At 43.0% G+C, this 25,474-nt stretch overlaps 1 protein-coding gene across 5 annotated transcripts in view; it reads right to left on the bottom strand.

Annotated features, from left to right (window-relative positions):
• The window catches only part of NCAPD3 (non-SMC condensin II complex subunit D3), a 29,681-nt gene that overhangs the window by 3,043 nt on the left and 1,164 nt on the right, over positions 1-25,474 (bottom strand). For 3 of the 5 annotated variants that reach the window (XR_012766110.1, XR_012766111.1, XM_075442308.1), the window contains exons 4-32: positions 24,962-25,140; positions 23,927-24,103; positions 23,469-23,530; positions 23,111-23,198; positions 21,641-21,774; positions 20,851-20,923; positions 20,106-20,231; positions 19,668-19,920; positions 19,112-19,174; positions 18,855-18,938; positions 16,021-16,094; positions 14,963-15,097; positions 13,969-14,189; positions 12,306-12,497; positions 11,866-11,963; positions 11,621-11,736; positions 10,097-10,204; positions 9,439-9,553; positions 9,236-9,343; positions 7,965-8,203; positions 7,133-7,212; positions 5,722-5,859; positions 5,252-5,385; positions 4,909-5,108; positions 4,206-4,316; positions 3,634-3,789; positions 2,687-2,856; positions 2,309-2,448; positions 2,108-2,182 (exon numbers count right to left, since the gene is read on the bottom strand). Coding sequence is in view for 3 of the 5 variants with exons in the window: in XM_075442308.1 (XP_075298423.1) it covers positions 2,108-2,182; positions 2,309-2,448; positions 2,687-2,856; positions 3,634-3,789; positions 4,206-4,316; positions 4,909-5,108; positions 5,252-5,385; positions 5,722-5,859; positions 7,133-7,212; positions 7,965-8,203; positions 9,236-9,343; positions 9,439-9,553; positions 10,097-10,204; positions 11,621-11,736; positions 11,866-11,963; positions 12,306-12,497; positions 13,969-14,189; positions 14,963-15,097; positions 16,021-16,094; positions 18,855-18,938; positions 19,112-19,174; positions 19,668-19,920; positions 20,106-20,231; positions 20,851-20,923; positions 21,641-21,774; positions 23,111-23,198; positions 23,469-23,530; positions 23,927-24,103; positions 24,962-25,140 (3,849 nt within the window). In the remaining 2 variants the exon portion in view is untranslated. The remainder of the gene's footprint in view (positions 1-2,107; positions 2,183-2,308; positions 2,449-2,686; positions 2,857-3,633; positions 3,790-4,205; positions 4,317-4,908; positions 5,109-5,251; positions 5,386-5,721; positions 5,860-7,132; positions 7,213-7,964; positions 8,204-9,235; positions 9,344-9,438; positions 9,554-10,096; positions 10,205-11,620; positions 11,737-11,865; positions 11,964-12,305; positions 12,498-13,968; positions 14,190-14,962; positions 15,098-16,020; positions 16,095-18,854; positions 18,939-19,111; positions 19,175-19,667; positions 19,921-20,105; positions 20,232-20,850; positions 20,924-21,640; positions 21,775-23,110; positions 23,199-23,468; positions 23,531-23,926; positions 24,104-24,961; positions 25,141-25,474) is intronic. The other 2 variants (XM_075442309.1, XM_075442311.1) reach the window with 2 other exon arrangements.

Below are 25,474 nucleotides of genomic sequence, written 5' to 3'. Positions count from 1 at the left end.
CAAGGGTGACCTGCAAGTGTCCTGACTTTGTGCAGCATGTGCCTTAACAAGTTATCTTGGTTAATGAGAAGTTTATGTGAAAGGAGGGAAGGGAGGAAGGAAATGACAGAGAGAACTGTCATCACGTAGGGCTGCTCATGCAATCAAAGGTGTTATCGTCACACCACGTGTTTATGTACCACAGCCAAGCAATCTACACCTGCCCAGGCCCACTTAGCCATTCTCAAAGTAACGAGCAGGAGGGGAGAAGGAGACTCAAAGACAGCAGGGGAGAGAGTGACAGCCAGAACAGTCGAATAAGGTAGAGAGAAGAGACAGCTGTTCTTAAATTCTCAAGTACAAAATGGTTTACAAAGAACTGCATTGCCAATAGTTTTAGAATGATATACCAGAGAAATAAAAATGTTTTGGTTTGATTGTCTATCAGCCCGTAAGACCCAGTGCCACCATGCAGATGGCTCAACACACGCTAACTGTACTGCTCCGTACAGTTTGTCTCCCTGCTGAAGGACACATGCCGCCTTGAAGCAAAGCAGGAATTCAGCCCTAGTACCACTGCAGATTAACTTTCTTCCTCCCTTTTCACCATATGGTGCCTAAGAGAAACAGCCATGCAAGCTTCCAGACAGAGATACGGCGCTTAAAGAATTCTGCTCTCTAAAAACATGCCCCCCGTTTTTTTGCACAAAGATCACTGCTTGTTGCTCAGGCAAAGAGACACATTGAGGCAGACAAATCTAGCCAAACAGCGGAGCGTACAGGGAAGAGAAGGGTCAGATTTTCCAGTGGATGCACATCGCTGCGGCTGGTTTGCTCCTGCCTGCTCGTGGATGTCAGGTATTCGCAGACTGCCGCATAGCTAACTGCCTTACTGGCTGCATGCTGTTCGCTCTCCTGTGTGCGTGCAGGTCAGGTGTTTGCACAGATACAGGCAGAGGGCAGTGAGATACCTGTGCTGCTGGAACACCGACCCTCCCTGCAACAATTCACAACTGCCTAATGAGAGGTGGCCCGTCAGACACTCAGCTATGCTCCCAGCTTAACTGCAGCGCTCTCCCGAGTGCGTGAAGGTGTTCATCACACTCCCAGTTCACACTGCAACGGAGATGCCCTGAAGGAGTTCAGCAGCGAGTTGACATAAAGGAAGGGAATCTACTGCTGGGACTCAGCGCTGTTTGGGTTTTACTCTAACCAGCTCTCGCACGTGCAGAAGGCGACGCTGCAGAATGCTGTGGGGCTGTCAGAGAGCGTTCCAATGAAACCTAACTTTTGCATGTCAGGTTTTGTGAGATGGCAATTCATCTGCAGTGGACATAAGCACAGCAGACTCCCACAATTTGTGTATTAGATTCCTCTCTCTATTTTTCTTTTCATTTCCACAGCAGAGTAAAAAAAACACAAATCATTCCTTCTCCAATGCTCAGTTCAGTTCTTTCTTAGGGTATTACACACACACTCTCTCAGAAATGACTGCAGGTTATTAATCCCGCTTGAGCAGATCTCTGTGTTCTCTTGCAATTGTCATGGCTCACTACCTGTTCTAGAAGCAAGTCACAGCCCACCTGAGATCCTTTGTTTGGACAACAGGAACCCCCTATCTTAGAGCTGAACAGGACCAGACCCTGAGTCTTTCCCTCTGCAGCAGGGTTCTGTAATTCAGTCTAAAAATGCTAAGCTATGTTGCCAGAGTTAAGGAGAGCAGTTGTCTCTGCAACAGTATCTTGCACACTTCAGGCAATGCATGCTATTAAGGAACCACAACAACATGCCTCCTCGGCACCCCACAGTTGATAATGGAAGAAAGGGCAGTAGCTCTGTTGTTTCAGCACCCCAAAATAAATGCTCTCCTGCACTGACTCCATACTATGATACCCTGTGACATGTAAATGGAGACTGTAGTGGACTCTCCTTTCCTCTGTACGTCATTCATCTGAGACCTTCAATTTCCAAACAGTTCTTATTTACTACAACCATTTAGATAAATAAATAATCTATAGCTATCAACAACTAATTTTCTCTGCTCTTTAGGGGAGCCATGCATTGCTACCTCTCGCAGAGAATGAATGCTCAGCCGTATTTGGAAAGGGTTCCTTTGGGTTATACTTACGTTCTGGTGTGCTGATTGCGCGGCCCACCATGCAATTTTCTCCAGTAGACTGTTGATTCAGGCTTTGAAATGACACTAGAAATAACAAGGAAATAATTAAGGACAGAAATGTATTCACTCAGAGACCTTCGGGGTCTAATAATCAGGCTGTGTCAATTAGATCTAGTCCAAGGCCAGATCAGTTTGCAGGAAGCTTCCTACCTCGCTTGCTGCTAGCTGTGCTTGATGGAAGTGATGCAGCTGATAAACTTCCTCCAACACTCTTGCTGCGTTGCTTGCTTCTGGCTTCCGTTGCTTTCCTGGCAGAGTTTAGGATGGCAAGTGTGCTCAAGGATGCTGGCCTACAGGGCAAAAAACATGACAGGAACAGTGATTTCCTCCTGCAAGGCTGGATGAGATCCATATAATGAGGAGAGAGACTCGTCTCCTCCCAATCCCTCATAATCTTAAAACACCAAATGAAATGGAGAAGTTTATGCTGCAACACTAGTGACTTTCATACCACTAAGTAAGGAGTGGGTAAGCAAAGCAATAGCCCCGCACAATATCATAACTGGTAATATAGACAGAAACCCATACCTGCGACTGAGTAACGGCTGTCTCGGAACATCAGTATGAGGTGTAGTAAACTCAGAAGGCAAAGAGGAAGGACTTGATCCAGCTGCTGAGGCCTGCCTCCCACTGACGGGAGACTGCGCATTATTATTCCAGCCACCAGAAGGTACAGCTGTCTCCAAAGATGGAGGTTGCTACAGAAAACAGGAGAAAAGAGTGTATGTCTAACAATGAATACAAGCGTAGAAAACCCTAGATACAAGACGCTTAGACCTACATGCTGTGTGATTAACAACTCCCCTTTGTGTGATGGGCGTAAAGGGGTGCCAGGGAGAAAGAATTTATTAGCCAAAATTTTAACAAGAAGTGAATAGGAAGTTTTGATGGGATACATAAGTCCTAGTTCAGAGGTCTCTATATAGGTACTCTTTTAAAATCATCAGAGAGAGAAAGGTACTTCCAGGGTAGAAGTCATCTCATCTTAAGGTAGGCACCTAAAATATTTCAGGACAACTGACCCAGGCACATACTTATTTCTTTGCACTGACTTGAAAAGAGGATCTGCATGACTAGGACAGATCTAAGTTTCCAGTCTGTGCACACCTAAACTCAGACAAAATGAACTCTTTTCTTTTTGACCTGTTTATCATCATTATCACTCTGGGAATAGAGAGCAATACAACATGTAAGCAACAACTAGTGGCAAATTAGACTTAGTTTTCCCTGTAAATTGAATTCTTTTTACATTAATTGTTCACTGCTCCTCTTTGCCTAACGTGTGTTGTTTGTTGTCATTCGAAGTGTATTAAACATCTCTGAAATGAAAGCTTCTGTCAGCAAATGCGAAGAGGTATGAGAACATTACATAACTGTTCTGTTAAAAGGTCCACAGACATAGAGTCTGGGTGTTACGTGTATGCAAACTTTAGCAGAGGAGACAGCATGCGGACAGAGTTAATGGCACCAACAACCTCTGCCTGCGCTGCCGAGACCTGCTCTTGGTTGGGCTCCTTCTCCTTGGCCAGCTGCTCTTCGTATTTCTTCATATCATACTCCAGCTCGGCCGCCAGCTGCTTGTCCACAGCAAAGAAGTCTTTGATTTCATTTCGGTAATCTTGCATCATTTCCTGGAGCAATAAGGAATGTTTAAACTCTTTCAGAAATCTCTCCTGACTACTGATTCATGTCTCCATTCAACTCACAGCTGCTTAAGTGCAAAAGGAAATACCAGTTGGTAGAGCAGAGGTGTTTTTAACAGACTAAGAGTTTTGATTCCAATTTGTACTTCAGAACGCGAAAAAGCTTTCCAGCATTCAAGCTTTCTGCCCACGTTCCACTGAGGAGGCTCACACGTAACACACTGTGAGATCCTGATCTAAAATCCCTCCACCTCCTACGTTATTTAACACAGTGGCAGTGTCACAACATCATATACCTTCTAAATTTCCTTCTAAGAAGCCTGTTCATTCCATTACTGGTTGCACATTTAACACATTAACTCAAGGGAGGAAAAAAAAACCCAATAAGAAAACACTTCCCTTACCCGTAGGTAGTTCATAAGGTCCCTTAGAGCTGGGATCCTCTTCTGCTCCATCAAAGACTTCAGTGACGTGATTATTGGGATGATATTTTCTACAAAGTTCTTCTTTTGAACCTTGGTTTGAACAAGGCACAAACAGTTACACGATGCAATAAAGGAGAAGCCACTCTGTGGTTACATGAATGGCCTAAGTGAGAGGAGTTATCGCTCCATAGCAAGGGAATTACCGCAATTAAGCCTGCTCTTATGTCACACGTAGGTACATAGGCTTTTAACCCAAGTGGAGTCGCGTAAGATACATCACTAAGCAATCAGTTCTCACACTGAAGGCAAATTGCCAAAAGGTGCACCAAAAAACATTATTACACTCAAAGGCTTCACCAATAAGAGATCTCTGGAACAAATCTAGCCTGGCATAGCTTCACTGACTTCAGAGGAAATGTGTTTCTGACCACTCCAAGCAACCCCTCAAGTACAAGCATCCTTCAAAAAATCTAGCCGTAATGTTTTGTTTTTACAACACACAGTGCTTCATCAGAGTGGACCTACAGACAGAGCCTGAATAGCAGCCTGCGGGCACAGTATGTCATTGGCATCATTATGTTGCCTGGATAATTTTTGCACAAGTTTCTCTGTCACAGAAAGGCAGAATTCCTCCCAGTACCGTAGCCAGCCCTCTTCCCCCACCAGACCAAGTGCCATTCACCTGCGAGATGAGCTTTTTTTGTGCCACCTCCATGACAGCGTTGGCCATTGCCATTTCATCTTCATCAGGCTGAAAGTCTTCATCGGGTTTTGATCTCATCGTTGATAGCTTGATTTCTTTGCAGCTAAGGACTGCAAACGTATCCGAGAGCAGCTCACTGGCTTCCAGGTCCAATGGGAGGACGTTATCCACAAAGCATGCTGGAACACACAGGGAAGAAATAAGAGGTATTTAACTGCAGTGTCAGTAAAGACAGGAAGATAACACAGCTGGATTGAGAGCCTAATGGCTTTATATAGACACCAGTTCTTTGTTTGCCAGAGTTTTACAGACAGACCATTACCTAGGATGCTGTGGCTAATCTTTGTTGTAATATTGAACCTCTGCTCATCTGTAAAGTGGTCTAGCAGGAACTTGTAGATATGCATCCTTTTTTCTTTGTAATCTTTTCCCTTCAGAGAGAAGAGATTCTTCGCCCTGTGGTAGAGCAAGACATTTTTCAAGGGCCAAGTCACATAATGCGAAATCACAGAAACAGTAAGACTTTAAATCAGCAAGGAATATTTGAATGTCACTTTTGACACCCATAAACCTGCTAGAATACCACAGCGTCCCACAAATTACATGCAGAAGTCCTCCCAGAAGTGTCAGGGGAAGGCAGGACCCTCTCAGTCTAACACTGTTTGCCCTAGCTGTTTCCCCCCTACTGCATACGTAACAATAAGCGCCATGAGCGCTTTGCTGCAACCGCAAGCTGCGTGGCCAGACATCCTATCATTCAGCAATACGGAGATACAAACGTGTTCAACTGACCGCACGCTCTGGGGGAACCTGTTGTACTTCTCATGTTTCTCATAGCTATTGAAATGGAAGATGCACTCAATGAAGTGCTGGGAGAACATCAATGGATTCCTCTTCAGCAAGAGATGCACCAGGCAGAACTCTCCAAACCTGGGAAGGAGAAGAACGAACTTACCACCAGGTAGCTTCTAAAAGCCACCCCTGAAACACAGGGTAGGGTTCACAAGCCATAAAGCAGGAGGATGGTTTTCCTCTGCCGAGTCTCCCTCAATACCACATTTAATTCTTGCCCAGCTCGATCTCGGCTTGAACAAGGATATCAGCTTATTGACTTTAAGCCTTTTTTCCTCCAGGAAGAGACAGACATTTTCAGCATCCACAATACTACTTCATTCTTCTGCCATTAAACAGATACAGAAATAAATATGAACTTGAATCCAGGCACAAAACTTTCATTATTTTAATAACTTAAGTTCTGCTGTGGCCGAGACATTTACAGTACTTTGCAAAAAGTTAATCATCAAAAGTCCTGCAAAAGCTGCAAGTCAATTCCAGACTTGAAGACTGTGTTTTTGTCTGGATGCAGTCACTGAATGCAGATGCAAAGAAAAAGGCTACCAAAGAAATAGCACCGTGTTCCTTCACTAATGCTCTAGGAACATGATGTTGCAATGTCACCATCTACTGGAAAGACATTTTTACATATTAAAAACTCACTGAGCAGAAAAGTGTGACTGTGCCACTAGTAAGCAATGATAGGTTGATGGCCTATCTTCAGATGGACCTTTTCAGGTAGAAACAAGTAGGAAGCTGTCCAACCTCGTCTACATCCAGCATCTACCATCCTTAGAGGAACCTGCCCCACTCTCAGTTCTCACATCACAGAGCAGCGTGAGACTTTGAAACCTACAAAATCTTTATAACCGTGCACTTAAAGCCACTGTGCATAATTCTGCTTACATGTCAAAGTATTATAAAATGTGGCAGGTCTGGAAAGACAAGGCACGCCATATAAGAAAAAAGGAGACTATTTAATCCTATTCCTAAAACAAAACCAGTACTCAAGACAGACCCTACTAGAAAACCATGAGAAAGATGTCATAAAGGCTTGTTTCAAAAACTCCTTTTTTTCTGGATAACTGAGAGTCAGAACCAGAGCAGAGCTGCATGTTTTGAAGACAGCCAAGAACACACAGCTTGCTCCATTGGGACCGTCAAATGACTGCCAAAGAGGTTCTCCACTCCTTTGCTACCACTGCAGACCCTAAAGTGTGAACAACGGTACGAGTGAAGAGGTTAATGGGACAATCAGCTGCTCTCTCACTGAAGTTTTTCTCTGCAGGCTGAAGGTGTAAGACTGAGACTCCTTTGACTACATCTCTGGCCTTCAACTCCTTCATTATTTTACAGATGAGTATTTTACCTGGCAATATCTGGATTTGGATCCACCAAGACACTGACAAAACGGAAGAAGAGACAGTCTTTCCATTTCACAAACTCCTCCTGTAGGAAAATCAGCAGACAACAAATTAACAACCTGAATTGGGGAAAAACCTAGTGTGAACCTTCAGACTGTAGTGAGGACAATATCTGACGGAGCCTAGCAGAATGTACATCAGACAAGTGAGCAAGCTAGACAACTTCAGCTGGAGGTACACAAAATAACCCTGAAGACGACAAGGTTTTGGAAGATGCTTTAATCAGCATAAATGCCACAGCAGCAAGCATCTCTGTTTACCACAGGTCTCAATAAAAAAGTAGAAACATGAAAAATCTGTTCTCCCATCCCAAGGCACACATGCTCTTCAACACTGTTCTCAGAGCCAAATGCACTCCAAATCTGCCTCGGGTGGCTTCATATGAACACTGGGAGGGTTAACACGTCGAGCCTCTCAACATTTACATCTTTAGAACAATAAGCAGAGACAGCAGGAGAAAAAGGTGCTGTGATGCTTTATACATTCATTCATATAGGAGTGAAAGTGAAGGGAATTCAAAGAAACAAAGAGGAGACAAGAAAAGAGGTAACTATTGACCAAAAATAATCTCATTACCCAACTGTGTTGTGTCCTCTGTATGATTTCTGCCTAGCTAGCAAAAAAAGCAGTAACAAAATACATAGTTTAAAGTCTTCTTGCTTAAGCGTGGCTTGATCAAGATACAAGCAATACACCCACTGCACAGGCTGGCAGTATTCAGCACAACAGAGGTACCTCAAGCGGGTGGTCAGATTCATGCTTAGGACCTCTCGTTACCTGCAGAAGGTTGGTAAGCAGGATCAGGGTCTGCTTACGGATGAAGGGGTTGGGGTCCTTCAGACACAGTGAAATGTTGGGAATGTATCTGTCCACCATGGATGTGTAGCGGATACATAGATCACACATAACAATGACAACATTATTGCGAACAGCCACATCATGCGACACCTCCAGTTCTCGAGCTAGAGCTGCAATGCATTTCTTTGCCAGATCCTCATGCTGTAAACACAATTTACCTGTGAAACAGGGACGAGACTGTCAGTGCTGTGAATATACTCTTCTTCCTAAGCACCAAAGCCCAGCTTACTGCCTCCTTTGAGTCCAATATGAGCCAAGAAAGGAATCAGGAAGTAAACAGGGGAATAAAAAAAAAAAAACAAAAAAACAACCACATGCTGAAACTTGATGAGCAATCTGCACGATCTCTCAAAGAAATGACACTTCAAGGAGTTCTTCCAAACTCCTCTTAGACCTACATTGTGGGTCTCTGTGCCAAATTCCCTCCTTCACAGCGAACTATTTCTGTGTACAGGGTATTATTCAAAGCAGCTAAAAAGAACAGCCCCAGCTGTCATAGGCATAGCAGGGAGACACCCACCTCTAAAAGCATCACTAAACCAACTTAAAATACCCTGCATTCTAACACTACTTCTCCCTAACTGTTTCTAAGCTCTGTATAAAAGTATTAAGCTTCCCAAAGCAGTTCAGGAAAGAATAACACTGTCTATCCGCAAGAGAAGAGACTTGTTCCTAACTACAGAGGTACTACAAAACCAGACCTTTTGCTTGGTACTCTCTGTAACACTGGAGATGCAGATGGACCGAGCTTCTCTCAAAGACGCTCTTCGTTCATGCCAAGGAGAACCAGTAACTGTGTGCAGTCGTTCTGCTCTAAACTGCATCAAAAGCACCAAGTTTTCTTCATCCTCTGTTGAGCACCTTACTACATGCAAGATGATCCTTCAGCCAGAGAGGAACCAACTCAGAGTACAAGGACAATACAATTCTGAAGGACGTTGCTAATTATTGATCCCTATTAATGCATTAACCACCTTGAGAAGCAGTCACATAGCTGGCAGTATTTTTACAGTTTGCGCAACTTGTTACCATGGATATTTGCATTGCTAAAAGCTATGAGCTGAAGCAACGCAAACGTTGAGCGCTGAGGCTATCTGTTACAACTGATGCCGCTTTTGAGGGGAACTTCAAGCAGAAAAGGTGGGAATTGAATACATGAGGGCACGCTTTTGCTGCAGGATGGCACTTACCCAGAGTAATGAATGCATGAGCTCTGACCACTGCAGGCATGGCTGATCCTCTGAATTGGGATAGTGGCTGAGAAGCTGGAATTTCCTCACTGTCTACAGAGCTAGACACTGGGAAAGAACAGGTGAGGAATGAAAACATGCTATTCTGGTAAACAGTGTTGTCTGTACATGCAAAATGAAAGGCAGTAAGGAGAGCGCCTCACATTGGTCCTCGCTGACAGAAGAAGCCAGAATGGACTGAATCAGAAGAAAAATGCGTTTTTCCACTTTGGCTGGACACAGCTGGGCAGCCTCCCCCAAGACGAAGAGGTGTCTCACCTACAGAGAAAAAGCAACACTGCAGTCAAAAGGCAATGGCTGAGCTGCAAATTAAGGCAGCAGGAGTCGGTACGGTACTTCTCCAAAACCAACTCAAAATTCCCTCAGTCCTTTCAAGAAGGCAGTGGCTAGAGAACCGCAGGTTAAGCTTTGAAACAGAAATGGGGCATCCGTGTGTTTTAGTAAGCTATAACCCCCACACATCTACTAATAATACTGAAATACTCCTCAAAGCATTCTATGTGTTTGACAGACTTATTTCCCAAACAGCTCATCTAAGAAATACGAGTGGAAAAGCAAAGAAAAAAAATGCCATTTTATTAAAAATACACGAGGTATCATATCCTTAAAGCAACTGCTGATGTATAAAACCGCTATATGCTCCCAGGCCCATAAATGCCAGATTTCATTATGAGCTTATACGCAAGGTGTGCACATCAGTATTTTCCTATGTGACACGCTCCTTGGCATAAAATTTAAGGAACACCAATTTCAAGTCCATCTACATCCTTTGACCAACCTGTCAAGGGGAACCAAACCTACCAAAAGATCTTCTTGCAGCTGCTCTGCTCCATCCTCTTGGAGAACTATATTCGAAATATAGCTTTGACAGGTGGATACTAAATCTCCACACACCTGGTTGAGCAGCTCCTGTTCCATAATTAAACAAAATTAATTCAGCAACTTATTAATTAAAGAAAATGTAGCTGTAATATCTGTCCACACCTGAATCCCTAATCTGAAAGTCCTTACGTGCTTTTAATAATCTAAATCCTATTGAAATCAATCACACAGTGCCTTAGAGCTTTAAAATTCTTCCTGCACATCAGAGGATGTGTGCAAGCATCAAAACACCTTGGAGAATCTGGCTTTTAATGAACCACAGGCCTAAGTTTACTTCATCACAGAAATCGCGGAGATTTAAACAACAAGGATTTAAGCGACCGTTCCATGTATATCCAACACTTTTGAGGTTTTCTGTATGAATTTTTAAACGTTGTCTGGAAAATGCAGTTCCGTTCAAATGAAAGCACAAAGCAAATTCCAAGGGGTGGAGGGGACAAAAAAAAAGCTTATCGTCTACCAGACTGTGATGAAAAGAAAGCACCATTTCTCTTTTTCTACTGTCTACAACTGGTAACATAAGAAATCAAACATCTATCTGTATGGCAGCTAAGCTGTTAGAACTGCTAAGGTGACCAACGTACAGGAACACCTGCACTTGGTTGTAAGCCAACATACTGCAGTGACTATAACTACAAGGGAGGATTTTCTGACAGTGAATTTAAAAAAAACAACAACAAAACAAAACAGGAACCATCAACCCACTCTGGCTTCTGAAGCACAGAGCGTGCAGTTTTGCATACTATTTACTAAACTTTATTGCGATGCCTATTATAAATCAGTCAATATTGAAAGAGAAGTATAGAGCATACACACAAAAATAAATCATTAGCAAAAGAGACCTGCATCAGTTTTAGCTTCTTTGCAACTGCGCTCAGACTGAGACGTCTATTTTACCAGCAAAAAATAGCCCACCTTCTCACTACAGAAGTGGCACAAAACAAACAAGGGCAGAAGGGAAAAATGTGCAAAAGATGTGTTGTTAACTCCTTGTTTCATCCCATGAAAGAGGTCTAGAAAATATGTGTATCTACAGCAGCTCTGATACAGAACAGTCAGATCTTACAGTATAAACCCATAGCTTTGAACCGCACCAATCCTAGCAATTAGGTGCTATCATAAAGGCACAGCAATAGGTCTCCTTTAGGAATTCTGTAAACTTTGACAGAAGGAAAATGCAAGGTCTTTCAGGTGTGTGGGGAAGTCTTTCTGAAGAAAGGAGATAACTTACAAGTCCATCCTTAGCTACAGGATGTTCTCCAGCACAAGTGCAGTAAAGCAAGCAAGAGAGCTGGGCAGAACAGATTCAAGTTGCTGTTGGAGTCGGATCCTCTTTGTTTAGAGAGCTAATCAACCAACAGACTAGACAGTGAAGCTGCCTTCAAGAGACAGCCCTGCTAAGCGTGAAACAAGCTATTTTAAAAGACGTATTTTAAGTCACACCTGTGCCTCCTCCGGCACATCTGCATACGCATGGCAGAGCTTCTGCAGAGTTTCTACAGCTGGGCTAATCACCTCCAGGGGACACTGAGACTCCCTCAGCCAGCACTTGATATTATCTGAAAAGGAGATCGCACACATAAAATGAGCATTTTCTGAGCTTTTCAACTGCTTACGCAGAAGCAACAGCTGTGAAGATGGAAGGTATGAACCTGCCTCCCCCTCTGCAGTTTCGCAGGGCCACTCACCAATCAGCCTCTCACAGGTGCTTTTGGGGAGGTGCTTTGCTACACAACCCATGACACACAGTATATGTCCTGTCGTATCAGCGCTCACGTTCTGCTGCCTGAAAAACAGTAGAGCAGACAAGCTAACATTAACACTAAGGAACAACACCAAATCACAGTAGAAAAGTCCTTTCATCTGGGATATGCATTATTAAGGCAGACTGTCAAACCAAATGAAAACTCAAAAAGCTTAAGATAAGACTTGGTTACTGCACAAATCTGTGGGCCATTTCTTGCCTCCTAGCTGCAGACCCGATTGCCTGAATAAAGAACTGTGATCCAAGCCGTTAAATGGCACTCTGCCTCTGGAAGGACAGAAAGCGCTCCCTTGCTTTGCTCCTCCCCTTCACTCCCATCCCTTTCCCGTAGAATGGAGGAGGGTGTTCAAAGCACGCAGATACCTGCTGACATTGTCCCAGGATTCAATGATCTTGGAATAATCCAGCTTGGGTGAAGAACCTGCCACCTTAGCAAGCAACATCCAAGCCGGTACAGCACGCTCCGTTTCCACATGAGACATGACATTATTGATGAACGTGGAGGTGAACTTATTCTGTCTGGACCAAATTTGAAAAGCTTTGTTCAAATAACGGCTACAAGGAACAAAGAAAAGAAAAGTAAGTTAAAAGAATAAACAAAACACTTGGTCTTAGACACTGGCAGTAAAATCCAACATCGCTGTCGAGGACACACTAGGCAACACAAAAAAAAGCTGCTATTGCTTGGCATTCCCACTATTCTCAATATGTCAGGATTTCTGCTACACATTTTACTAGCAATATTTTCAGTCTTTCAGTTCATAACTGTGATGCACTACAGACCTGGCATACAAGCATGGATGTAGTGCTGTGTGTCAGTAAGACAGAAGGTCCGACTGATACCATGCCACATCAAGAAAACATAACTTCAGCAATCTGTAACAAAGACTTTCTAGTACTTGTTATTTAATAGCCCAGATAGGACAGCATACAGTAATGTTAAGGCACTGTGACTTGCTCATTTTTCTATTTAGCCCTAGTTACCCACTTCACATTAAAAGAGTTCTGACATTTATCAAGCTGCAAGGTACTCTAAGGTCACGAGGAAGGTGCCATGAATCTGCAAACTATGTTATAAAATAGCCCAAATTAGAACACTGACACTGTCACAGATTGGCAAGGCAGCACAACCAGTATCTCATTTTCTATTTCTGAGCTATTTTGCCCTGTTGACTAATAAACATACAACTGTCTTTAATCAATGTTGTGTCCTTGTCATACTCTGTGTCATCCCATTTCTTCTGCTTCTTCCCACAGCATTCGCAAAAGGCAGAATAATTCTATTTGTCATAAGACAAGTAACATATTGTACATCACAATTCATAAAAGGCGATGTTCTTTCTTTATATATCCTCTCTTACTTCTGTCATCAGAACACCTCCATTTGACTTAAATATTCATGCTGCTACCAACACATCAAGAACGACATGCAACACTCCTGCACATGAACGCTCGAGTTCAGGGAGAGAGCACAGGGAACAAGAAGAGCAAATGAAAATACCGGATACAAAGGAAAACTGCACCCTGCTCACCAGCTGCCAGCTTGTCCACGCTCCACAGCTCCTCTCTCCCAGGAACCAGCAGAGCAACACTAGCACCTCACATGATAGCTTGTATCTCTAGCAGTAATATGCCCTTATACTGACTGTTTCAAGCAGGGAATTCAAATAGATTAAAAAAAAAAACCCCAACACATTTAGTTTCTGGTCCTTGCACAGTAGATGGCACGTGCATTTAACCAATATGTAAACTATGACACCTAATGGTCTGTGGCTACACCGTGAATGAAAGCGCTGGAGAGTATAAACTCATACTCTTATCTTAGTCCTCCAGTCAACAGGCAATTTTGTTCTGTAAATGAAAAATTGCATATTCTAACAGGATTAAAAGTTAAAAAAACCAAACAACTGGATTTTGTCCCTGAATGCTAACATAGTGAAGGCAATAAAAACATCTTATGCATCGTAACAAAGGGCTGTTACAGCAAAGCCATCAGAGCCCAGAATGAAGGGAAAAATGCACTTACTTCAGCTCCTGGCTTTCGGAAGTCAAGAGGGTAAGGAGATCCCAGGCTAAAGCCTGATTTCCGTCTTCACTCCTGAATTTATTGCAATATCTTATATGTTGCAACAAGAGCTGATCAAGACAATCCAACGCCTTTTCTTGGACAGAACTTTCAGTGTCCATCACAACAGGCACCACTCCATATAACCAGGCCTTCTGCACTAGAACGTTACTGTGGTGGGACTGAAACACACGTTGTATTGGAAACATTTTAAAACCGATATAGGATCCTATATGCACAGGTAAGATCAGCAAAGGCCTAGTAACCTCCAGATTCAGCCACTAACTTCGACAATAAATGTTAATAAACCCCAGCAGACTGCTCAGCTAGCACTGCAGTGTGGCAGCATATGGGACAAGGGAACTTGCCTCTCCTTGACACCACAAGGTATTTGATCATTTCTCCGATCAAGCTACCTGGTGCTTCTGCTAAAGTACTGAAATCCTTCGTTTTGAAACGCTATAAATAATTACAACAGTATCGCAATAAAACTGTACAGCAGATGATTTAACACGCTCACAAAAAAAAGAGCTTTGCTTAATATAAACCCTATGCTCCAAGCCTAAGTTACTAACCCTTTGTGAATAAATAGAACAGAAGGAAAAATATTGCAGTGCTATCATCTACACATTACATGTTAGTACAGTGATTCAGATTTTTTTTAACTTGAGAAGGCCAGCAACATAAACATTTTCTCCATGACACATAAATCTACAGCCAGGAAAATAAATGTTTCCTACAGCTGGAAGCATCCTACATAAATCACAAGTATGTGTAAGAGTGAGTCATGACTTCCAAGTCAAAAGGTAATAAAAAAAAAAAATAAAACAGTCATGAAATGAAATTCACTGAACGAACAACTGAAGTGTACCAGATTTGTCTGTTTCCTCCTTCTTTTAACCCACAGCTCACTCATCTGAGGTCTGCATAAGAACTCATTTTTTTTTTTCCTCACCACAAGGAGCTCTGTTATGGACTGCAAGGCCTGCTTCCGCACAGAAACAGCAGGGTCCCGACAACGATCCTGAAGAGTGGACAAATCTTCTGCAGTACAAGGGATCACTCTGTGCTTCAGGATGTTCCTAAAAACCTGGAAGTCAAACATTGGCATAACTCTGTTGGGAATACAGCCCATGCGCGCTGGGTAGCAAATCAAAAATACAATCTACCCCCTACCAACTTCATCTAGAGATTAATTCATGTCACTGCGAGTGAAACATCACATGAACCATTTATGAGCACTGGGTGCAACCAGAGATGCAGAATGAAACGGAAAGCATCTTTTCAGTCATTCCGACTTCGTAACAGCATTTGGATAGAGCCCATGCCACAATTTCCCCTTGAAATTAACGTGTCTCTTGTACGAACAATGTCTTTTACCTGGTAATAAGGAAGAGGGGATTTTTTTTTTTTAGTCAAAAACCATCAGACCTAAACAATTAACTTGAGAAGCTCAAATAGGTGTGTAAACTGATTAGGAAGAGTTGGAGCGAAGAGGACTAACAGAGAAAGGCAGCCAAGAGCAGATACATGTTTTTTAAAACAACCATATTTTCATTGAAGCGTATCTCTTTAAAAGCTAATGACTTCATTAAAAAAAATGAGCAACAAGCAAAGCAATGCATACCTCACAAAGAGGCTGGATATAACCTAATTTCTCTGTTAACAAGGTCAAAACAAACTAAGCAGCTAATATGCTTCAGTTTATGAGGAAGTCGCTTAATTGAAATGCCTATTGACATTTGAAAAGAGCCTCTCTCTCTAAATGACGGAATAAGAGAATGCCAGCAAGAGTACTAGAAAAATTTTCCATCATGATGCTTGCATTATTTACTTATTGGGAACTAGGAAACAAGACCTTCTTAAGGCCTGCAGGCACTCTGCAGGAACAGCAAGAAACTACAGGTGGGCAAAGTTACATGCAGTTCGCTACAGTACTTCGGCCCAATTATTTATTTTAACGGCATTCTGGGTAATCACTGAGAACAGGGAAGCACACAAAAACGACTGTACCTGGAGAGCAGATTTCCTCACATTGGTTTTCTCATCCCCAGCTCTCAGTCTCAGCATGGCCATGACTTCTTTTCCTATCCAAAACCGTGATAAAAAGAAATTATCCACACCACCATTTAACGGCGCGGACACACTGAACACTGTGCAGCAGCAAGGCAAGTACAGCTCTGAACTCAACTGAGCAGCAATTTGTTGCCCGAGACTTTTAGAGGGCAAGAGAGGACGGAACAAAGCACAATTAAAAAAACACTCAGAATAATACAGAATGAGGTATAAGTTGGAGGGGTGGGAAATGAAACCAACCATTTTTCCGAGTTCTTTCATTTGAAAATATATCTTAGGATATATCCCAAAAGAAAGTGATATACCAAATCATTCGATACAGGTGGCAAATAGAAAAAAATATTTCTGACCTATTTATTTTTCTACCGAAAAGACGTTAGGCTACCTTCACAGTTTGAAAGCTCACCAGATGAATCATGCACGGTTCCAACAAAGGTCTGTAGTGCAGGTAACCCCACCATCTGTGCGACAAGCATGTTGAGGGCAGACCACAGACAAATGGATACAACACAGACCCACAACAGGCTAACAGCCTTGAATGCCGAGAGCTTAAAATGCCTACAACCTTTTGTGAGTTATGCCTCAGAGCTCCACACAGCACAAAGTATTAAAATATGGACTGCTGTGTTTTACAGAGGAGAAATTGCTCCTTATATGAACTGATCCACCTCCTTAAGGCTGCAGAATGGCAGCTGCAAAGAACAACCCAGGAGTCTACAAGGAAACCAGAACACATCTCCCCTCTCCGAATGTCATGTCAGGCCTCACATTTTACTTGTCCTAGCCATATTCATACTTATTTCTGCACATTCTCAGGAAAACTACATACTCGAGCTGACAGCTTATTAAATGACACAGAACCAAATACACAGAGCCACAATCAATTATTTCTCACCTTTTGAATCATTCAAATGGAACTACTGACAAGCTGGCAAGACTGATTTCAAGCATTTTACCATTGCTTTTAAGGTTTCTATTTATTGCTGTTTGTTAGATTTGTTACAGCATTAAGTAAGATTTCCCAAATACACGCCAAATTTGGAGATCTGTTACTTCAAGAGATTCATGTGGAGATCCACTCTGTTGCCATTAAGAAAATGGGATTAGTCACAGAGAACTAATCAAATGTAGTCTCAAAATAAATTTTTACCAAAGGAAGCAAAAGGACTTTGATCTGCACTTTCTTAACAGGTAGCTAACTGCAATCGCATCTTCCTCCTGAGAACAGCTTGACAGAAAAAGCACAGAAGCTTTTTATTGCAAGATTTTCCCATTAAAATAGTCCAGCTCTTGTAAAGGTGATCAAATCTGCTAAAATAATCACAGTTTGCCAATTGACATTGATTTTACTCACGACAACACAGAAAAGAGAAAAAAAAAAACCCAAAGTACCAACCAAACAAAAACCCTGAGTTCTAAATGATGAGAAGTACCAAGAGAACATAATGTTTGTGTACTGTTGGGCAGTGGTAACTGTGCAGTGTGTACTTCACCCTGCAGATTATCCCTACCCTTCTTATCTTTGCCCTTGTGCATTCAGCACGTTCTGACTATCCTCGGCTAAGATTTATTTCGCTTCTAAAATATGAGCTGTTTGGTCTTCACAGAAGTGCAAAATTCGCACAGGCATAAGCCAAACACAAGCGTGTGCCAGACAGCTTTACTAATGCACCTTGACTGACTCGGAGAGCACTGTATTTCAGCTATCCTCTTGAGCTCCAGACAGTCCTTTTTCATCCAATTCTTTTCTTAATTTGTTTTGCCAAGTGCCAAGTGTATGCTCAGCTGGGTATCAGATACTAAACCAGGCATCCTCTGCCACAAGGAGTCTGCAACTAAACAGGGAATACACAATACCTTAAGTGGCCTGGAGGACATTTCTATCCGAGAGAGCAGATTAATGAAATTTATCAGCAAAATGTTTTAAAAGAAAGCTTTCAATGGAGAAGATTGGAGCCTGGCTCACGGAGATAGGGAGAGAGATCCCATGTGAAGAGCAGCATGAGACATGTAACAAAGACACAAATGCAGGAGGTGAACTAAGCAGCGTATTAAATTGTCAGCAGTTCAAGAGAGGTGAAGAGCAAGAACTGAGAGCAAAGATACTGGCAGAGGCCTAGAGGTTAGGAAGAAAAGCTTTTACACGGAAGAGGAAAAGAAAGGAACAGATTCAAAGAGGAACATCGTGGCCACAAAAGCCAACTTACATGCTCATTTCATGCTATCAACAAATTAGAACTAGCTGCTTGCTATTCTGCATCAGTCCATTTAACCTCACACATTGCTTTCAACTCCAGCCAACACCTGGTGCTGCAGAGAAGCGAATTCTTCCCTACATAACAGTGCTAGTCAAAGGTGCTGTGTTTCATGTAGGAAAAATATATTAGTTCTTTGTGCACTGGAGCACGAGATTTAATTACCCTTAAATTTATGGAGCTACAAGTACTAGATCCCACATCAACTACCATCCTTTCTGGAAAGAATAAATTACCTGCTTTTCAACAAGTGCTGCCACTGCATCAGTACAAACAAACATCCGTATTTCAGGATTAAACACATTTTTCAGACTTGGGTGGAAGTAGTATTTCTTTACGGCTGGCACTTCCACCCCCTTCATCACCCATAAGTGTTTTTTAACAGGTCTACAGAAAGCTCTCTCCAATTTCTTTGATAAATGGACGACAAATGATCAACAAATACAGTTCAGAAAGTCTAATTTCAATTAAGGATTTGAAAAGTTACCCAAAAAGGCTAGTGCAATTTTGACGTACCATCAAGCACAGCAGTATTGCTGCTGTCTGTCAACTCAATAGTTTTGAAAGTCGGTAAGGTCTTCAGTGGGTGGCTGGACCCAGCTGAAAGAAAAGTTATACGTTTAAGAAAAAAAAGTCATATGTTCACCCAGCAAGACAGTTCACTGTTAAACAGAGCGCCTCATGCATGCCCGAGGTTTCAGAGATAAGCATATTTTCAGAAAACGGCATGCCAAGAAAAGCCTGAGACTTACTATAAGAGAATGACTCCATACCTTCTGCACTGACTATCAAACTCGCAGTGTTTGCGTTTGCTTCCAATACTGTATAGTCAGAGGCTGCCAAAAAAAAGAAATAAAAAAAGAAATTAGATGAAGTATTTTAACTCCAGATATTCTGTCATTCCAAATTTTTTTAGGCAAGTAATCTAACCATAGAATGCTATGTGCATACTGCTGAATTGTGCCATCTGGCCTTTACTTCCCCTGAGGGAGTTCAGAATGCCAGTCGTGAACCGAACAACTTAGCAGAAGCAAAAGGCAAGAAGGAACTTTTTTTTTTCAATGAGAAATTTCTGATGTCTGTAAATATCCTTCTAAGGTATCTCATGGAGGGATCTATTTAGAACTGATATACGAGAATAAATCCCTTCCAAATATAAGGTGTCACGAGTAACAAGACTCATCTATTGCTTCTCATTATGACACAGCACACAAGGACACCATGTGCAGATTTTTAAGTTCCTGACAATTAGTTCTCCTATGTCCCAGCAATTACTCCCCAGAAAGTTCAAGAGATATTGTCACCATCTAACTCATCCATACTACTTACAGCTCTGTAGTAAGTCCTGTATACTCTCCAAGGTAGCAGCAGCTTTCATTTCAAGACAGTAGGCAAAGCTGCTTAAAGCTTTGCTACGGACCACGGGTGCTTTGTCTGAACATCGTCCAAACACCATGACCTGTACTAAAAACTTGTGCTTTAGAAACATCTGGTGATCCAGGGACAAGGAGTTGTCCAAGTTCCTCTCCGGCACATCCAGCAAAGCTAACGCTACATCAAGAGCAAACACTCTGTAGGCAACCTGTTTGGAGGAAAAAGCACACAAGGTGCTCTGTTACGTAGGCGAAGACACTTGCATTGCCTGCTCAGTTTACTGGCTTTTAGGTGCCAGCAGTAACAACAACGCTATTCAGTACCGATACTGAACCCTTCATTTTCAAAATACTGCCGTATCTGAACCCTGGAGCATCGAGGAGAGGTACTTACTTTTGTGCTGCGTGAGTATTTATAAAGCCAAGCGATGAAGTCGGCAAACTCTATACAAGGGAGTTTATTCAGCAAATTCACCAAGGCCTGCGCAGCATATGTGCGATACTCAGCCTTATCTGGGACCTAAAAAACAAGGGCAATTGCATGGTATGATATTTCGATGCTCTGCTCTAGAAGCAAGCACGGCATTTCAGGGCTTTAAGTAAAAAGATATGGACTTTCTCTATTCAATGAGGCAACACAGTCACATTCAGCAAGGACTGGGAGAACAATCGTGGCTTCCTTGGTCACTACTTAAGCACTCACGTGCAGTCACATGGCAAACTCTCCCAGGCAAAGGGGGACCTTAGATTAAATCCAGAGGCGGTATTTCTACACGGCAGTCTTCAGACAGTTAGCTAGGCAAAGAGCTCCCATAATCCTCATTTTCCTCTATCAAAACAGTGGCAAAAGCAACTACAAATTTCGGAAAAGTCAAAAGAAGGGTACAAACAATTGTGAATGAGGGGAGAAGTGTCCACCCTCGCTATACTCCTAGAGTGTGACACTATTTTTAAGATGTCTGAAAACTCTCATAACAATCAGAACAAAACACAATCAGGCTGTCAAGAAATTTGCAAGTGATGAAAGTCTTTCAATTCCTTACAAAACATTGTGAACGCAGGTTTCCTAACCCTTACAGACCCTGCAATGTATCCACACATAGGTTCTTCAGCTCAAGATGCAACAAAGCTTAGCATACCTTGGTACAGATATGTTGCAGTAATATTCGAAGAACAGGAAAAACAACTTCTTTCAGCTCATCTACTATAGAACTGCACAGAACAAAAACAAGCAGACTTCAGTAAGGCTGGGTTTATACCAGAGGAAAAAATCAAGTCAAGGACATCCCTTTTGGAATGCATTTCAGAAGTCAAGAAAAGCGCGCGTTCTGGAGTCACGAGTGCTAGTGCAACAGGATACTGTCAGAGAGCAGGCCTACTTACTTTCTACATTAACCCGGCTTTGCAGGCACAAAACATTTCTTGCAACACCTTTCTACAAGTAGAAGGAAACATGAAAAGCTTCTTCATTTTCAAACTGCTTAGTACATGTTGTCTGCGGATCTTTGCACAAACCACACGTTCTAACCACACGGATCACCACACTCGGGGAAGAGACACAGGCAAAACACATACTTAAGCAGGGAAAGCAAAGAACTAAGGAGAACTGAGCTCCACGTTCATCTTATCTTCTTTACAGTATTCTGTAGTAAACTAAAAAACCTGAAAAACTAACACAAGGCAAAATACAGAAGGTAGGTCCCTTCCACTCACTGCCAGTTCTCTGCCAAACAGCACCTCCTTTCCCCTCTGCCAGCAAGTTCAGTGAATTCCCATTACAGACATTTCAATTAAACCTCATTTGCACAAACAACTTCAAAGCCAGTGCCAATTTCTCTCAGCCCTTTATCACCCAAAGTAAAGCGAAAGCATGCCAGAAGAAAGAGCAGACATACCCGGGACGGGTAGTGCCAGAGCTCTGTACTTCACCTGATGAATTTTATAGCCTGATTCCTGGCACTGATCACAGCCGACGTGATGGCGAGGACCATGCGTCTGGAACCCGCACCGCTTTCCACCATAAGAATGACATTGAGGATTCGCTGGAAGACACAACGAAGGGTCTGGAAAGAAAAGGTTATTTTCAGGTTCGTTTCAGTAGCAACAGGAGCCCTTGCCCTTGGATAAGCATTCTGACCAGGTTCATGGAATAATTCTGACCCAAACAAACTTAGATCCAAATAATAGCACCCGTCAATATATGAGTCATAGCAGAGTAATTCGAAGAGGACCCACTCATTAATGCACACAACACCTTTCCTAGCTGTGACATTCTCATACAAGTCCAGTAAGGCCTTCAGAAGGGCTTCCTGACAGCATCACCAGATCCCCTTCAAAGCGGTGGACTCCAATTCACCCGAAACGTTTGGAATTTGGGGAAATTCATTGGGTTTTGCCCTTAAGACATCTTAAACTAAATGCATGGTTTTGCCCCCATGTGCACTTCAACTTTTGGAGCTTCCTTCCCACCACCCTTTCAGGACCACAGCACGCCTCGTTATCCTGACAGCCACCAAGCAGTCAAACAGGAGAGGGTCAGGAAGATGAGGGAGGTCTGAGAAGGGGAGCTACTGCATCTTCCCGATACCACAAACGTCAGCAATTCTGAAAATCTTGTGCTGTACCGAGAAACCAAGGAGGCTGAAACACACAGGTCTAAGGCTGCTAAAGCCGGGCAGACACGCAGGTATCTGTCAGGCTAGTGCGCACGAAGCTCCAGGCTTTCCTGACTAGACAGCCGCTAATACCCTGGCTAGCTAGCTCAGGACTGGCTCAGACGGGTTTGCAGAGACTCGCAAACACAGCAGCACGGTCACACCCAAAGTTCAAAAGCCCCATCCACAGGAGCAGCACACCGATAAGTGGCAGATGACACAGTGTGCTTGACAACATAACAGAATAAAAATGTGAAGCTGCAGACACGTTTCTGGTAGAACTGGATGTTCCATGATGACAGAACATTCTCTGAATGAGAATCAGCCCTGCTTACCACCATCTGCGCATAACGCTTCCCCATCATGCTTCACTGCTGCAACCCCGTGCCACAGCACGCTACCAAGCAGTGCTGGAGCACCACCTAGCAGGGAACAAGACAATTCCAGGCAAAGGCAGTAAGCTGGAATTCTTTTTCGAGCTCTAGAGATCTAATGCCACTGCAGCTATCCTCTGTCTGTGATTCACTTGCCACAGGAGTCACTCGAGCGCAGAATTCAACCATCACGAAATGCATCATCGTACAAGTCAAAGTAAATAACGACTGGGGTGGAAGAAAGCGTCTTGCCTGTGACCCAGCAAACATGGCACACACATAAAAACAGAAAGGTAATGTAAAAAGCAAAAAAAGCGCAAGAAAAATGCTGTGCAAAGAAGGAAAGAAACAAGATTTTTTCCAACTTTTACCTTATCTTCTGCACCGTGCAGAGGGGAACACAGTAATCGCAGCCCATGATAGGCCAGCTCGGGAATGTACTTGGCTTCATTAACATTCCTAGGGAAAGAAGGCAAAGAGATGTCTTCATCTCTCATCAGAGAAATGTTTACTACAGCTACTATAACTAAACATGCTCATTGACTGGAAAACATTCAATATTCACTAAATTTTGATTCCTGTTAGTTAGCTGGAACACAATCTAATCATCTTTAGTGAAAGAAATCACCGCTTTCATTTCCGTATAAATAGGATAACAACAACAGAAGCACTGAGCGCAAGTAAAATTTGTTCAAAGCACTGTATAAACGTTAAGAATTATTTGCTCACATTGCTGCTGAAAACTCGAACTCCTGTACCACTGGCTCAAAGTTTGTCATTCCAACAAAGATCTGCAAGGAAAGAAAGCCAAGCTCAGCTAACCCACACGAGGGCAAGACATGTAGGTCTGCTTGGACGCCTGGGGGCCAGACCACAGTGAACTGGAGCCTAACTTGCAAACCATGGTACCTCCCTCGAGGCAGAACATAAGCAGACCCCAAAGGCCACAGGCTGAACACCGTGAGCCTTCCCCCCAAAACACGACCTGCCTGGCTGGCACTAGCGCTAGGCAGAGACAGACACGGAGCAGGGACCCCCTGCTCCAAGACGGACACTGTGGACTCTCTAACCAGGGCACCAGTCTATGAGAGGCAGGGCTGCCGTCACTGCCGTGGCTGTGGAGCGCTCCGCATCCGCCAAAAGTTTGTGTTAGGGGATATAAGGTTCCTGCAGCTGAATCTTCTTACCTGCAGGCAGTTCTGCACACATTGAGGTTTTTCTTTTAGGGAGAACTTAGGTAGAAGTCTTAAAAAGTTTTTCAAAAGAAGGAAGATTGCGTTGCGAACTTGGAGAAGATCGTCGCTTGAGAAGTAAACGTTTCCACAGTCCTCATCCTCTTCCTCCTCTTCCAGTACCTCTTCCACCTATATTGGTAGAAAAGAGAAAGAGCACCACCCTGTCCCACAGCACTGGCTGACCTCCCTTGCACATTGCAGTGCTTCAGAGTTCTCGGGCTAGGTCCTACACGATTTCACATCCAAAATCCTAAATCTTTTCTTTCAGATTAATTAACACACTTAACAGTTGCAAAAAAACCAAACAACAGCAGCCAGAAAGAGGAAAGCTGGGTACAAATAAAGAAAGCTCCAACAAAGCCTATTCTTGTTTTGAAAGAGAAAGTCCACCAGAACTGATGTAATTATCCGAATTCATCTCAGGTAACTCCCATTGTGCCTACAGCCTTCTTCCCTCACATGTCACAACCCTGCAGCACCGATGTTCTCTCAGATGCGTAATCCTCAGTTCCATTAAAAAAAAAAAATTAAAAAAAATCACATAAATGTTAGAACGGGCAGCTGAGTACCGCCAGCCAAAGCATTTAGCCCTTAACTTCCTATCAGTGAGTTGGCAAGGAAACTCAAATGTCATTTGCGAGCTGGTCACACAGTAACTGGAAGGTGTCTTGTAGATGCTGATATAAATTAGTTTCTCCTGCTGGTACTGAGCTTTCTAGCAATATGCCACAGACAAAAAAGCTGGTTTTTTTTCTGTTAGTCAGCAGCCAGGAAACTGCAGCTAACGTTGAATCATCAGACCTCTGAAATTGCTAATAACAGGTAGAGGATCAAGAGCAAAGCCGAACCGCTGAATAAAAGGTTTAAGAATTAAAAAATGGGTGAAACAGAGGAAGAGTATCACACTGACCCAGAAGTGAAACAGCTTGCCAGCAATTTGCTTATTACTAGAGATTTACAGCTGAAGAGATTACACAACCATCTTACATTGTCATTCCTGCATGGTTTTCCCTTCTTTCTATTTCTTCTTGCATTGGTCTGAGAGCTTTGAGCGTGCATCTTCTTCCTTTTCCTCAACAGATCTGGATCTTGAGGCCAACTTTTTGTCAGGGTGTGAAGGCATTTATCGAACATCACTTGATGGAACAGCTGGTTGGCTACGCTGCCTGCCCAGAAAAGACACCATCAGCCATCGTCCAGACAAAGTACGGAGAGAGCACCAGATCACCTGGCCATCTCTCCATCTGCTCTGACAGCCGAACAGACGGCCAGGACAAAGGCATCGTCCTGGGAGCCTAAGAGAGTTCAGGGGAGGAAAAAAGAATTGTTTGGACAAAGCCAAACAGTGTCAGGATGACATGCCACCAGTGATGATGTTCTGCCGTAGGGTCACTGGCTGACCAACCCCTTGTAGCCAGCACCACTTCAGAGTACGTATTAGCCTCGAACAGCAAAGGGTACTGCTGGGAATCAGCCCGCTGGAAACCCCAGCTGCTGGTT

The sequence above is a fragment of the Opisthocomus hoazin genome, chromosome 24, assembly GCF_030867145.1.
Source record: "Opisthocomus hoazin isolate bOpiHoa1 chromosome 24, bOpiHoa1.hap1, whole genome shotgun sequence".
Lineage (NCBI taxonomy): Eukaryota > Metazoa > Chordata > Aves > Opisthocomiformes > Opisthocomidae > Opisthocomus > Opisthocomus hoazin.
The sequence above is the reverse complement of the archived record's forward strand: the minus strand, read 5'-3'. Positions and strand labels throughout refer to the sequence as shown.